This window comes from Xyrauchen texanus, chromosome 2, assembly GCF_025860055.1.
Source record: "Xyrauchen texanus isolate HMW12.3.18 chromosome 2, RBS_HiC_50CHRs, whole genome shotgun sequence".
NCBI classification, from domain to species: Eukaryota; Metazoa; Chordata; class Actinopteri; order Cypriniformes; family Catostomidae; genus Xyrauchen; species Xyrauchen texanus.
The window spans coordinates 17943862-17960308 of NC_068277.1; the positions used below are offsets into that span (position 1 = coordinate 17943862).

At 37.4% G+C, this 16447-nt stretch overlaps 1 protein-coding gene across 3 annotated transcripts in view; it reads right to left on the reverse strand.

Annotated features, from left to right (window-relative positions):
* The window catches only part of rgs12a (regulator of G protein signaling 12a), a 71544-nt gene that overhangs the window by 53948 nt on the left and 1149 nt on the right, over positions 1 to 16447 (reverse strand). For 2 of the 3 annotated variants that reach the window (XM_052145939.1, XM_052145931.1), the window contains exon 2: positions 14939 to 15040. In XM_052145939.1, coding sequence (XP_052001899.1) covers positions 14939 to 15040 — 102 coding nt within the window. Of the gene's footprint in view, positions 1 to 7475; positions 7659 to 14938; positions 15041 to 16447 lie in introns of those variants that run through there. The other variant, XM_052145957.1, reaches the window with a different exon arrangement.

A 16447-nucleotide genomic window follows, 5' to 3' on the forward strand; every position in this document is an offset into this window, starting at 1 on the left:
CGTTTGGATAAAAGTGTCTGCCAAATGCATAAATGTAAATGTATAAGAGGCTAATAGTAAATGAAGGTACACTCATGGCATAAAACATTTTATTTTAGTTCATGGACATTCAAAAGAATGTTGGAAATTGTATTTATTTATATATATTTATGGTATGCTAATAGTGTCTTTTTCACTGTATTAAAGTTTGCATTCATAGTAACAATGTTTTCAACCCTATTCCTACTTGATATCTCCGACCATAAATGCATTCCATTCCCCATTATTTGGAACTGCAATGCTCCCGTTAGCTTAGCAGGGGTTTGACTCTCATTAGAGATGTCTCCTAGCAACCCAACTGATAAACAATGCTGCAGCACTAGCATTCCAAGAAGAACTTTCCGAGTTGAATGGAGTGCAGCACTACTTTTCAAAACTTGATCCGACACTGAATACTCCAGCAGCCTAATTTACACTTAGAAAACTCCTGATGTTGCTATAACAATGCAAAAAGCACTAACCAATTTACTTGAAGTGAAAATCAGTCCTCCTTTCATGATTAATAAATTAAGCAATCATACAGTCATGCAGAACATCTAATATTTTTAAATCCATAAGGATCTCTTTCTCAATGGTGATCGTGGCAGTAATGACAGTCGACTCATCAGCAAGATCTCACGCTCTTCACTATCAAATTACATCACTTAAAGCGTGATTGCATCACTCAAGGCCAGCTAGAAGGCCTCCACCAGGACATATCCTAAAGATCACACCCACCAAGAACAAATAAATCAATCTGATTGGCTGATGAATCTGACAATCTGACTTTAGTTGCCCATTCATTTGTAATGTTGAGCGATTCTGTAAAAATTCTGTAACAATTGTAAAAAAGCAAACTCACGGGCAGCTTCAGCTTATGTCGAGTTTACACTACACGACTTTAAGCCCGATTTTCACTCACCGACAAAAGCAAGAAATCATAGGCAAATCAGCGCTCACTCCCTTGAACGACGATCGCAATGTATGAATTATCAAAGACGCGATCTGAGAGAATCGCAGACGCATCGCCGATGTCACCGAGATATTTAAAATGTTAAAGGGATACTCCAGCTGTGGGAAGATGAATGTGTATTTAATAGTGGTCATTTATGTAGTAGAAATGTGAAATTATTTTTGAATTTGAAGCATTCTAGACTGAGAAAAGGCAAAAAATTTATTTTTTACTCATGTGGCTGAAAGACAACAACTCCCAGAATGCACTTGCTTTGCCGCACTTACGAGGCCACTCCCAAACCACGATTATGCCGGGTGTCCAAACTCTGTACATTACGTCTTAGTAACAAAAAGAAATACAAAACAAATACTCACTTTACATTAAGCTGTCCATTTGTCCCTGCAGGCTTTGGCTGGCGTTATAATTTATCTTTGGGATCCTGAAATAAGTTTCCAGGACCCCCTGTCCATGTGTGGTACAAAACTTGGGTGCTCAGTTACACATGCTAGCGGTGCAGTTTCATCAGCGGATTCAGCGATCTCATGCAGAAGAAAATGGCATCGCTGAAATTCGCGACAGCAATAGGACTCTCTATCTGTTTGCATACACGCACAGCGAGAGCACTGACACCACCAGTTCGCCCCACCTCGAGTCTGGCCGGGCTCTTCCTCCTGACCGCCAAGCAGGTCTTGCTCCCCTGCTGCAGCAGCTGCTCCGGCCGCCTCTTGTTCCTCCATCTCCCGCAACTGTTCGTCGCTGTATTGTGGCTCGTATAGGTAGCCGCGAGCATCCGATTCACACAAAAGATCTTCGAAATCCCCATCTGTCATTACTTCAAAACTTTCTTCCGTTATCGTGATTAGACTATTATACAAAGTTTTACAGAGCAAGAGCCTGTTAGCTTAGCTTAAAGATGGCTGACACTATCTTTACATTCTATGAGTAAGATCCCGCCTCATATGGGCGTGGTGAAAACATGCGGAACTAGCTACTAATACTGGCTGTAGTTTAAAGCCTCTGTCCCAAAAATCCTCCGATGACGCAAAATGACGATTTTTGCGTCATCGGAGGATTTTTTCCAGACTAAAAATGAAACTTTCTCTCATATCATGGGGATATGAGGGGGGGAAGCAGGGTAATTCGAAAATACTACTGGTTTTCTACTGATACAAAGCTTAATGCTACATCCTGGAGTATCCCTTTAAATATCTGGACCAGTCGGCAATTCCAAATCGCGCAATTTGAAATATGTTTTGACTCGATACAACTGCAGCGTTGACCTACAGCCAATGAGAGAGTAAGAAACGGGGCACGGGAAGTTTCAGTGTGAGTCCTGATGTACCTGCAACAGAACATCAACTAGCATGGCTGCGGTATCGAGAAAGTCACATTGGACTGAAGCAATGGAGGTAAAATTTGTGGAACATTGGCTGAAGCACCAGATTTGATGTTTCATCTGAACTGTACCACAACCGGGTGGAGAAAGTGAAGAGTTGGAGAGAAATTGCCAATTCTCTTGGACAGTTAGGTAAGCAAATAGATCGATTTTTATGTATGAGGTACTTTTTCATATTCTAACCAATAAAATATATGATGCCTTTAGGCGATTAAAAACATACACGTCATATTCTAAAATGCATGTCAAAAATTTTATAAATTGAATTGCATTTTAATGAGGGAATTAAGTATTCGACCCCCTCTCAATCAGAGATCTCTGCTCCGAGGTGTCTTTTATACAGGTAACAAGCTGAGATTAGGGGCACCTGTATAAAAGACACCTGTTCACAGAAGCAATCAATCAATCAGATTCCAAACTCTCCACCATTGCCAAGACCAAAGAGCTGTCCAAGGATGTCAGGGACAATATTGTAGATCTACACAAGGCTGGAATGGGCTACAAGACCATCGCCAAGCAGCTTGGTGAGAAGGTGACAACAGTTGTTGCCATTATTCGTAAATGGAAGGAACACAAAAGAACTGTCATTCTCCCTCCATGCAAGATCTCACTACGTGGAGTTGTAATGATCATGAGAACGGTGAGGAATCAGCCCAGAACTACACAGGAGGATCTTGTCAATGATCTCAAGGCAGCTGGGACCAGTCACCAAGAAAACAATTGGTAACACACTACGCCGGTAAGGACTGAAATCCCACCCGCAAGGTCCCCCTGCTCAAGAAAGCACATGTACAGGCCTGTCTGAAGTTTGCCTATGAACATCTGAATGATTCAGAGGAGAACTGGGTGAAAGTGTTGTAGTCAGATGAGACCAAAATCGAGCTCTTTGGCATCAACTCAACTTGCTGTGTTTGGAGGAGGAGGAATGCTGCCTAGGACCCCAAGAACACCATCCCCACCATCAAACATGGAGGTGGAAACACTATGCTTTGGGGGTGTTTTTCTGCTAAGGGGACAGGACAACTTCCCCGCATCAAAGGGACGATGGACAGGGCCATGTACCATCAAATCTTGGGTGAGAACCTCTTCCCTCAGCCAGGGTATTATAAAGGGGTCATGGATGGGTATTCCAGCATGACAATGACCCAAAACACACTGCCAAGGCAACAAAGGAGTGGCTCAAGAAGAAGCACATTAAGGTCCTGGAGTGGCCTAGCCAGTCTTCAGACCTTAATCCCATAGAAAATCTGTGGAGGGAGGAGCTGAAGGTTCGAGTTGCCAAATGTCAGCCTCAAAACCTTAGTGACTTGGAGAAGATCTGCAAAGAGAAGTGGGACAAAATCCCTCCTGAGATGTGTGCAAACCTGGTGGCCAACTACAAGAAACGTCTGACCTCTGTGATTGCCACCAAGGGTTTTGCCACCAAGTATTAAGTCATGTTTTGCAGAGGGGTCGAATATTTATTTGCCTCATTAAAATGCAATTCAATTTATTAAAGTTTTGACATGCGTTTTTCTGGATTGTTTTGTTGTTATTCTGTCTCTCACTGTTCAAATTAACCTACCATTAAAATTATAGACTTATATTTATATTATTATAATAATTATAATTATATTAAGCAGATTTCCTTGGGCTACTGACATTACTGGAGTCTTTATCTAACATAAGTGTATATAATTTCTAAAAAGTGCTATTAATGTCTTTGAGTAAACTTTAATTAGCAAAAACTAACTGAGTGCACCTTTAAAGCTTGAAAAATAAAAAACATTCTTCCATTATTAGAATGTTTAGTAATCAAAATCTAACCGCAGCTGTGACATTACTGTAATATTTACATTCTACAACGTAATTTGTCTTTTTTATTGTTTGTATTTATTTGTATACTGAATAATGGTTGGCCTTGACGTGTCCTGAGGATCATGACAACAGCACCAAAAGAATTCAAAAATGAAAATTATTTAATCATTTATTCAACCTCATGTCACACAAAACCATTATGATGAAAAGGAGAGCTTACCTAAAACTTTAACACTTATTTTGCTACCTTGCAAATACAAGCATTTTTTTTTTTTTTTTTTTTTAATGCTAATCTTTTTTTAAAGCTCACTATGGAACTTTGGGGTCTCTAGTGACATCTGTGGTTGAAATCTAAAATTGCAAGAAACTTGTAGAGGAACATTTTATGTGAGTAGTCTTTCGGCACTAATATTCTGCACGGATGAATCTCATGGTTTGCTGTTGCCTGCTTTGCCTGTTATCACTCAGTCATAACATGCTATTTTCATGTTGATATTACATTATTTGTTTAAACGTTTATAACCGAGCTATTACTGGCACTGAGGAAGATAAACAACACTCTTATTTACATATTTTAATATGATAATTCATCCACTACACACTAATTTTTGTATTGTACTACACATATCAATTTAAGAGGTGAAACTCGTGATATGTCAGATATGAGTTTAATGGAACACATGTATTTTTATGTTACAATTTACAGCCTCAATGGACAATGCAAGTGAACCGTAATCCTACAATAGTAGGTCTATGCACTGCAAACAATAAGACTGCAATATAAAAACACAAAAAAGGGGATTCAATAATGATGGGGATGAAATATACTTTATTAAACATGAAAATAATATGCATAAATAATAAATATAATAATTACAATAATAAACTATTATAAATAATAGTTTCTTTGGAAGTTCAATTTTATAGAGAGATGGTTACATGCTAAACAAACTTATATGGACATTACTGTGGTATGAAATTGGTATATTTTAAATAACTTTTAAATACTTTCATGGAGAACTACCATACCATAGTGGACAATGGAAAGTGATATAACGTGTGCATTTCTGTGACTGGGGTCAAATAAATAAGAAAACAGCGGCACACACAAACACATTTAGGAATACTTAGAAGTCATGAATATTAGTTAACATGTTATAGTAACTCCACTGGAAAACGTAGCCTATTAAACACATAGCGATCGGTATATATATGAGTAAACTTCGATTCATTACTGACAATCAATATAAGCTTAACAATCCTACCACAAAACATGTCCAAGCATATCCAAGCAAGAAAACAGCTATGCCAAACAGTTGACAGTTAAAAATCCATCCGGAGACTGATGTACTGCCCCTGCCATCCTGTAGTGCGACTGACTGAACCACCATAGCTTTCCAGGCCGACACACGCAAGACACAGTCTGTAATTCTTTCCTGAGCGTATGGAGATGACGTAAACATGCAAGGAAAAATTATTTAAGTCTGTAATTTTGTGCCAAATCCGACCCGACAGATCAAAATAAAAATTATTAATATTATTGTAATCTTACCGTAGTGAATCGAGGTAAGGCAGGCACAGGGTTTTGAACATGGATTTTGTATGTACTCACTCAATAACTAATATTTTAACTAATATTAAGGTTAAACAAATTGTTTAACCTTAAATTTGTTTCCTCCGTTACCTGCTGAAGTAACCATCCCAAACATAATACCTGCACTTTATTTTGCAAGACATTATCTGCCAAGCACATAAATGTAAATGGGCCACGGTCCATGCCAGAAGTAACAGCTCTCATGCTGCTGATGCACAAAGTAATAATGAGGGGTAATAAGCAGCTGTAAATGACAACTAATGGCTTCCCATTTATCTTGAGGCAGGTTAGCTCAAATAAGCACAAATTTTCCTAAACTAAAGGGAGAAAAGTAGCTCTCTGACTGTGACCTAAACTATTCTCACAAATAAAAACAAACAAAACACAAATAAATCTGCATGTAACCCACATCAAACAAAACCAGACCTCTAACTTTACATTAGCTTGGGTTCTTTCATCTGAAAGAGTCTTGAAGCAATTTGCTACAACCATCACTGCTGAGCCACAATGGTCAGGCACTCCTCAAAAGCTTTCATAAAAGGACTATTGGTTGTGTTATTGTGAGATGTACCAGATCTTGGGTGAGGGAGAAGGGTGTGGCATGGCAGGTGGAAATGTTGAATGTAGATAGAAGTGGGGCCTTGGTTGGGAGTTGTCCTTGAAGCTTATATAGCTCTGATGTGGGACAAGACTAATTGTTTCCATGCATGCAAACAAACACACACACACACACACACACTTTTTCACCAGTGTTATTATCTAACAGCATCTAACAACATCTAAAGCTTAAGCACTGGCATTCATAATGTATCTAGCTGCAATATTAAAAGGGGCTCATTTGTTTTAATGACTATCAAAATGATTATTAATCCTAAGCAAATTCAGATCATAGGGAGCATTTCCTCTAAAGTTAGAAAGGGGGATATTCATATAGCTTGTGGTTTTTGGTTACCAGATCTGGGAGCAAAGACAGGCCACACATCTAGACAAAAAAAACATTGCCCTTTAGCAGAACAGGTGGCCTCTGCTCAATGCATCAGAAATGTAACTGTCAAAAAATTGGAATATGGGCAAATATTTGTAAAGAAAACTGTCAGAGAAGAATGAAGACCATGTACAGATTTGTGACTGAAAACAGTACACATCTTTTATTTTTTTTCATCTAAAAACATCACTTACTTGTAGACATTTGAGTCATAATGGTGACCTCACAGATAACTGTAACAATCTAAACACAGGTATGTAATTAAATAAAAACCAAAAACAGAACAACAAATTAGGCAAATTTATCAGTAAATGTGCATTATGCTATTTGACAAAAACAAGGTACGTGAAAGTGAATACACTTAGAGAACAGTGTTTACAGACAGCTTCAGGCTAAATTTAACAATGTCTTTTAAGTAGTAACATGAGGAAACTTTGGGTGGATATGATAATTCTTCATTGTTGTCATCTGCTTCAGTTACAGTTTTCATGCAGTTGAGTTAGTTTAAAGATTTCACCTAAACATTTCGGGGAGTTGCTCCACACAGACCAAAACATTCCAATGCGAGACGACACATGTTCTCCACAACGCACATTTAAAACGTTCTGGAGAACAGGTTTTTTAAGAGCTACAATGAAGATCAATTATATATCTACACATATATGTGAACAAGTACCCACATGCACAGTTTTATCCAAAACAGATGTTGTGACTTTAGGAAGAAACTTACTTTAGAAGATTGAAGAGTTAAAGTTGGCTCCATTTGTGTGTGTGTTAGAATTATTAGTCCTCAGTGCTCATTTAGATACCCAGCGTAAATAAACATGTCCACTCAGCCGCATGCTCTGTGAGTTCACAGGGTGAAGCTGAAGTGAATGTGTCTGTTTTTGCACAAGAGTTCCTGCACTGTCCCTGTCTAGTTCTCTGTCTGTCTCTCCCTCTTGCACTCCCTCCCTTTTCCCTCCTCCCATCTCCTTTCACTCTCTGTTACAGACACATTTCTTCTCCCACTAAATCCACTAGCAATAAACCTTCACTCACTCAAACCAACTCCAAACATTTCTGAGATGTCATGTTGATTTGGAAAGAAACTCCACACTGTGCAAGTTTAATCATTGAGGTATGTTCACTTCCAATGGCTTAATGTCTTCAAGATTTTTGTTTGAAATAAAAATAAGAAGAATGTTGCCACAGCTTAATTATGTTAATCAGTTATTTGCCAGCTTTTTTTTTCTTTTTCGTTTTTTGTTGTTGAAATTTGCATCTGAAAAATGTACAATAATATATAATACATGTCCTTTTGAAAACATGCTGGCAGTAAATAAAACAATGCTGTCAACTCAAACTTCTTATAAACCATCAGTATTTTTCTGATGGCTTTGTGATTAAATTAGGAAAGGAAACTTATCTGGCCTCTCTACCTCAAGGGCAGTCACACCAAATGTTGTCTTCCATTCACTTCCATTTATGTATGCAAACATGGGAGGCTAGGTGCGCAAGCAATGCATATGCAAATCATTTTTGTCTTTCACTGATATTAAAGTTGAAGTCTGGTGAACTCTGAACTTCAAATTCAAATTTATATGAATTATACATTTTATGAAAATTATATGACCAATAGAGGATCTAAAATTCACATCTTGACACTTTTGGCTGTAAATTAGGCATGGATGAAACTCTTTTAGGCAGATTCCCATCATCCTGTTCTTTATGGGCTAATAGGAGTTTAAAATTCATAAAATTAAATTAAAGCTATAATGTTAAAATACTTTCTCCTATTTCAAATTAATATGCAGAGAAAATGTAAGTAAAACATCAGTAGATTGATATCCCTGAAAAGTGTAAACATTGCGGCACTATCAAAAATTGCTTTGTTTACATGGGCATTGAGACCAGCCAATCATGGCGACATTGGCTACCTTCACACCGCAGCTGAATGTGATCCAAATTTGATTTGCAGATCAAATCTGATTTTTTTATGTATATATCACAATACATTTTAAACTTAGCCCATATCCGATACTGGTCTGAATAGCAGATGCTTCTAAACTGAGCCGTTTGAAAAACCCTCCCTGCGCATGCATTTAACAAACTCTGGCATGTTCATCAACATAATATGAATAATGAATTAAATTGCATTTATAAATGCAATTAGCTCTTTTTTTAAGCGTATAGGACAGAATATCTAATATTTCAGCATGTGATGGAAAAAGACCGTCTTGATGATAAAGTATTTTTAAATAAAGTAGTTGCCTTTGTATGGTGCAGTTTAATTATCATCTAAGCTCAAGAGTGTAGTATTACTTACGAGTGAAACACACCATAAAATTGAAGGACAGCAGGAAAAGTGCATTACATACTTGAAAGGTAAGAAGACTTTTATCTATAATTATTTCAGATTTCAAACTGTGTTTTCTGTGCGAGTGACACGAGCAAAGAGCGCGGTTATGTAAATCTAACTCTGTATCTTTTCATGCGCATATTTTACTACTTGTAGTCCAAACAAATTGCTGAACCCAACTGTTGAGCCTATAATTTTAAGAACTGAATGCATTAACTAAAAACAATATGACTCTCAATTAAACATTTTAAACAATAACAGTCTATATACAGTATGCCGGAAATCAAGTGTGCAAATGACAAATATTGAGTTAGATTGATATAAAAATCACATTGAATCTGACCTGGCTGTTCACACTGAAGGCACACTGGAAAAAAGCATACTTATCTGATTTACTTCCGATTACATATGAAAGTGGCCCAGATAGGATTTGAAAATGTCAGATTCAATCCGCTTGTGGTCATTCAATTAAAAGATCTGTGTCACATGTGCTCGAAAAAAATCTGATTTGGCTATATTCAGCTGTGGTATAAACATAGCCATTGACTAAACCAATAACGTGAGTTTGGGTGGGACTATCTATCTCTTCGACCAATGGCAGAGGGTGACAGAGGGAGTATTCAGGAAAGGGAGTATTCAGAAATGACACACTTCACTTTACTGCAACGTTTGGTTCCAGCTTTAATTGAACACACCTATACCAGCTAATCAAGGTCTTTAAGTTTACTTTAAATAACAAACAGATGCGATAGCTCAGGATTGCAGCTAAATGCGTAAAAGTAGATTCCCAGAAGCAGAATTTTGAACCTATAGCCTTGATCGACTGCAGACCGGCACCTCACATGATGTAGACCTTGTAATTTTAACTTTGAATCCACTGCAGACACATATGGGTGGAGGATGCTAGAGGTTGTGAGATTTATCTGTTTACAATTAAAAAATGGTCTGCTTTTTTTACAATCAGAAAGATGCAGAAATAAACATCATCAATAATAGACAGAAGAGTTTTAAACTGAGAAGTGTTTTCAAATACTTTCTCAATTTTCATTAACTTGTGAAATAGCAGCAGCAGTTAAAAAGTTAGCGCACAACACATAAATCCTTGTGTAATAAATCTATAATGTACTATATCAACGCTAACAATGAACAAGTGTCTTGAGTATTTAGCCTATTTTTAGATACTGTTTGTTTTGTTTTTATTATAACATTGAAACTGGGTAAATTGTCCCCTACAGTACCTTCAACACCAGGGTGTTGGTGACTGGTAAAATTCAGTAAACATGCAAAGCACTAAATCCTCACAGCTGTTATCTCAGGGTGTTTTCATATTTGCATCCTGTTCTAATATAATCTAATCACACATCCTGATGAAAGCATGCATTTGAAGTGTTCATATAAAAGGCCAAAACTGTTGCAAATAGATCTATTGGCACTTTTCCACTGCACGTTATGGTTCGACTTGGCTCAACTCTACTCGCTTAACTTTTATGAGCTTGCATTTCCACTGCAGTTTAGTGCCCCTCAATGTGGGTGGGATTATAGGATGATCGTCATAGTTGCACCGCCTCTACTGCCGTGACATCATCTTAAACACGACACAATCTGACCAAAACAATAACACAACCGCTAGCTACTAGCTCATTATGCTGCATTAAACAATTGTTGCATGGTGATTTTACACAAAATCAGCGGCCAACAGCTAAGACACTTCCTGAGAGACTTTTTCATTTCGCTAGTCACTAATGAGTGGACGTCTGCACCTCGTTTATTGACCACTGCGTGGTTTTGTGCACAGCCATTTCTTTTTCACAATTCAAAAGTCACGTGAACAAATGATACTGATATCGCTGTTGCCAACTTTAAAACTAACAGGTTGTTGTCGCATGTCGGAAAACCTGTGATGATGGTAGTGACAGTAGGGTTAATCACTGGCACGCAAATGTAATGGCATAGCATAAGAAATCCATAGCACCTGCATGTGGCATGTCTACCACTTGTTGTAATCATTCGCCAAGGTTGCACAATGTGTTTTTAGATATTAACTGAAAGGAAACCTAAACACTACAAAAGTGTGACGAAACTGCACTAGTCAACAACAGACAAGCGCAGCATGTGCAATCCATTTGTGCTTCAAGAAACGCAGCTCAGTGATTAACAAGGAAAAACAAAAATGGCAAAATGGCTTAGGACAATGTAAGACATCTTACAGGTTGCCCAGCACAGTGGCTAATAGATAAGGCAATATCATCCGCCCCCTCAGAAAAATACCCACATTTGGCTTGGGTGGTAATTTCCCACCCTTATCAACAGAAAGCTGCTGCTGCTGAATAACATGAGGTCAGCACAGTTTGGCAATCATTTATTGTCCTGGATTACTGACTAGCTGACCAGCAACCCATTATCTCAATGCAGAACTGTGTTGGATGGGACTGTCCTTACTCAATTCCACCCTCTACACATTTGACTTAATTTGCAGATGTTTTCGAATGAGTCTGTAATTGTTGTGTGCATTAATGAATGGAACAATTAGGATAACAGGGACATAGCATCTTTATTGAGTGGGGTCAACTTAACCACTTCAAACTAAATGCTATCAAGGCAATGAAGGAGATGGCAGGTGGTTTAGTGTGCCACTGACATGGGCATAGTTACTAGTGAAAGGCTTGAGACCAAGCACTTTCTGTGGTTCACCAATCAGCACTAACGAGATGTCATTTTCCTGTGACTCCAGAGTAATTACTCACATGGCATTTATCGCTCAGATGATTGGCTCACGAAAAAAATACAAATAAATTGTGTCCACCAATGATCAAATGGGGCTTTTCCACTGCACGGTACAACTCGACTCAACTTGACTCTGCTCACTTTTTTGGGGTTTTCTACTGTGGATAGTACCTGGTACTTTTTTTGTACCACCTCGGTCGAGGTTCCAAGCAAGCCGAGCCAATACTAAATGTGTTTGTGTCATGTTTAAGATGATGTCACAGCAGTAGAGGTGGCGCAACTATGACGATCATCCTATAATCCCACCCCCGTTGAGGGGCACTAAACTGCAGTGGAAATGCAAGCTCAGAAAAGTAAAGCGAGTAGAGTTAAGGCAAGTCGAAATGTAACGTGCATTTCGAAAAGTGCCATTACTGAAATGAACCGAATGGCCTCTCATTTAGATGCTATCTGGCAACAAAGAACATGCTTAGACGATGCATTTTCCAACCAAACAAGCCTCTCCATTTCACGTCCCCTTTCTCTACTGGTGAGCACCAGCGTGACTGATGTTCTCATAACCACACTTTCCAGTCTGCCTGACCACCAGAGGGGCATTAGTGCTGTGAAAAAGGCTGCCTTAAGTTCCAGGAAAAGCCAATCCTCTCAGATTCCACACTTGGAGAGGTGACAAATCTTTTCCAGCTTTAAAACTCAAGAAACTTGCTGGTTCAACTCCACATTCCTCCATTAAAGAATGCACAGAATGATATTTAAAGGTATGAAATGTACTCAGTAGTATTCAACCTAGTTTATTTTGATCCACACAGTTTTGTTTTTATAAGGCAACAAAACCAGGACTTAAAGGAATGGTTCACTCAACATGAAAATTCTGTCATCATTTCCTTGTCATTCCAAACCAGGACCAGCCGTGGTCACCGTTCAATTTCATTGTATGAAAAAGAGCAGCTTAGACATTTTGCTAGATTACTTCGTTTGTGGTCCATTAAATAAAGAAGGTCATATGGCAGGGGTGCTCACAATTCTATAGCATGACATCTATATTTCATACTCCCATGGGTAAGATCTACCATGTATTCAAGGCAGTGTTGTCACAACACCAAGATTTCAGTGGTCGGTACCTGTATACCAGTGAAATCATTGTTGTAAGTTCTGTTGTAAGTGATTTTTCAGGACAAGGAAACAAATTAAGAAAACAATGCTTACATTTTCTAACAGTAGTATCAATATGTATACAAGTAGATGTTCAGAAATGGAAAATAAAATCTAATTTAGCAAAAAAACTCAATAGATCACAGATTTTACTGCATTATTAATACATTAATATTTTTAAAGCTACTAAAGTTATCCAGCCAAGAGCCATAATCGGTCTCAAATTCTTGTTATTATTGTTTAACTAATGGCAAAGATGAGCAGGTCTATCAGGCTTGCACACAGTCACATGTATCTACATTACCGTGTGCACTCTTACCACGTGCACACACATGTTGGTGCGGCTATCCTTATGGAGGACTCTCCATAGATATAATGATTTTTTACAGAATGAACAATAGATTCTATCCCCTAACCCTACCCTTAAACCTAACCCTCAGCATTTAATTTTAATACATAGTTTAGTATGATTTTTAAGCTATTTGAATTAAGGGGACAATAGAAATATCCACATAAACCACATTTATAGCATAATACCATGTGTTTAATTACCAGTTTGTAATCTAAAAAAATGTCCTCGTAAACCACCTAACCCCGCCCACACACAAACACACACAATACAAACGCACGAAGAAAGAAGGCATCAGTAAGAAAGTGGGGTTGAATTTCCAAAACATAGGATGGCAAGTGGATGGATCTATATATATTCATGAGGAAAGCAATACCTGATTGATTAAATAATCTATAACCCAACCCTAACACTACCCATAAACCTTACGCTAAATATGAATCAGTCTTCCCCTGCCATCTTGCGTTTCGGAAATCCATGCGCAGGGGAGCCAAAATAAGGAAATAAAACCATATTTAAGATTATCGCTATTTGTGTAGTTTATATCCCTTTCACTTTTGACCTTTCAACAAGATCGACCAGTGGTTGTTTTGTGATCGACCAGTCGATCGCGATTGAAATGACATGAAGGTGAGTAAATGATGACAGAATTTTTCCTTTTAGGGTGAACTATCCATTAAAACTGCTAAACCAGTTGAAGAACTAATATAGTGAGACAATACTAATGGTAACTATACATTTCGGAGACAATACTAATGGTAACATCAATGTAATGCAGAGTACAATGTGTTTATAAGAGTAAAGAGTTTCATGGTTATCTTTGTCTGTTTAGTATAGAAAAACATTGCTTTGCTTGAAAATTATGCTCTATCACAAAGGCCACCCTGTGTATGTAGAGACAGAAAAGAATTGTGGAGTTTAAGGATTAAGACAACCAGAAATTGAAAACAGGAATGGTGTAAAACACAGATTGACAGATTATGCTCTGATAACCAATAGGTGAGAACAGACCAAAATATAAATCCTTTTTCACTATAAATCTCCTTGGTGATCATAATTTCAAGCTTGATTACACTTCCTATCGCCATCTAGTGCTATGTGTATGCGTCAAGCACAAGGAAGTGTAATCGAGCTTGAAATCTTGATTGTGCCTCGATACTGCAATGACAAGGTGTACAGTGATAAAGGAGTTATATTTTGTCGGTTCTCAACACAAACCGAAAAAATGCATAAATGTAAATCGATTGGATCACTTCAGAAGACATTGATTAAACCACTGGATACATTTGCATTACTTTTATGCTGCCTTTGTGTGCTTTATGAAGCTTGAAAGGGTTGGACCCCATTTACTGGCATTGTATGGACCTACAATCCAAGACATTCTTCTACAAATCATTGTTTGTGTTCAGCAGACGAAAGAAAGTCATACACATCAGGGAAGGCAACAGGATGGGTACATTTTAAATGAACTATTCCTTTAAGTTTAAGAGGGACATTACCCATTTTGCTCTTTTTATTGGTCACGTGATTTATTTAAACATAGGTTTAGGTATGACTTATAGAAACTATGATTTAACAGTCAATGACAGTTTTTTGCAGAGGCAAAGCAGAAACTGGCTCTACTTACCTCAAGGTCATTAAGTGAATGAGCCAGACTAAGTCGTTTAGCCGGACTCGGAGGCCTTCGAACAGAGGAGCGTCCTCTTCTATGTGCCCAAAATATGGATTCCTGAGAAGACAAACATTAACAAATCTTATTAAAGTTGATATACAATCTTATTAATGGTATTTTTATCAGCAGAAAAAGTTTTGTATGTGCACACATGCTTCTTATTTTCACAACACTGTTTGCCACATTAAAATAAGGAAATAACATTAATAAAATAATGTATGTTGAATAGTGCTAATCTAAAAGAAACTAAAATCATAAAACGGCCTAATTTAATTTTATTAAATGACCTCAATTCCTTCATTGTCTTTAAGCTTTCAAGCAATTAAATCAAGGGCAATTTTGTGCTGAATATACAAATGAATGGGATGATTGGCAGAGAATGAGCAAGATATCACTCTTACATGACTCATGGCCCTGTAATTTGCCTTAACTAATGGAGTCACACGTATGCATTAGGCTTTATCAGTGCTGGCGTTTGCACTGTCATTCACAAATGACCAAAAAATAATGTTTTGTAATGATACATTTTTCGTAATCACTAGAAAAGAAAACATACTTTAGAACATGAGCTGCATTTAAAGGATGTAAATTTGTATTAACATATTGTTAATAATAAATACTCTGTTGTCCATATAAAAAATTACTGTCCAATAATCTACATAATTACAATTTGCAATTCAAATTAAATCTGAGGGGCTTTAAACATGTCAGAGAGAGATGGATGATCCAGCAATAAATGTTATCAGTGAAACTTAGGAAATTATATTTCTCTGTTCTGTCACATGGCAGACAAATTGTTGCTTGGTGACCCTCTACATTATAAATAGACCTTAGGCTGATCCATCCGGTGTAATCATATTGAACTGTGCTAATCAACCCAATAGCTCCATCTGCCTGTTACTCGTCGCACCATCTGTTCCATGTTTTCATTGTATTAAGCCTTTTAGCTTGACATGAATGAATGCGGGGGAGACCGCAAAGACAAAGCAAAGATTTCCTAGTTTGATTCACCTTATACAGATGAGACCTTAACTGCAGAAGATAAACATGAAAGTTAAAAATAATAGTGATTATCAATGTATTGTTGAATTAATGTTTAAGCAAGTTAGATAAAACCCAAGCATTACAATAAACTCTTTAAAAAGTAATTTGTTACTTAAACTTTTTTGGTTACCCATGCAGTCAAAGCAGTATTTTGTTTGGAGAAATTGAGATAACAAACTTTATTATGTTAATGCCACCTTTTACTTTTCCTATTTGTAATGTCCTAAGTACTACACATTTAGTAACTTATGTGCAAAGTATATAAAGGGTTCATTTGTGAACAGTCAGGGATTAGCATGAAAACTTGAAATAATAGTGTTTTCTCAACTATTACATAGCATATGCATATTAACATTCAAGGTGACTTTAGAGAATGAGTGAAGGCAACTACAATGCAGGTTTATTGTAAAGTGTAGTGTA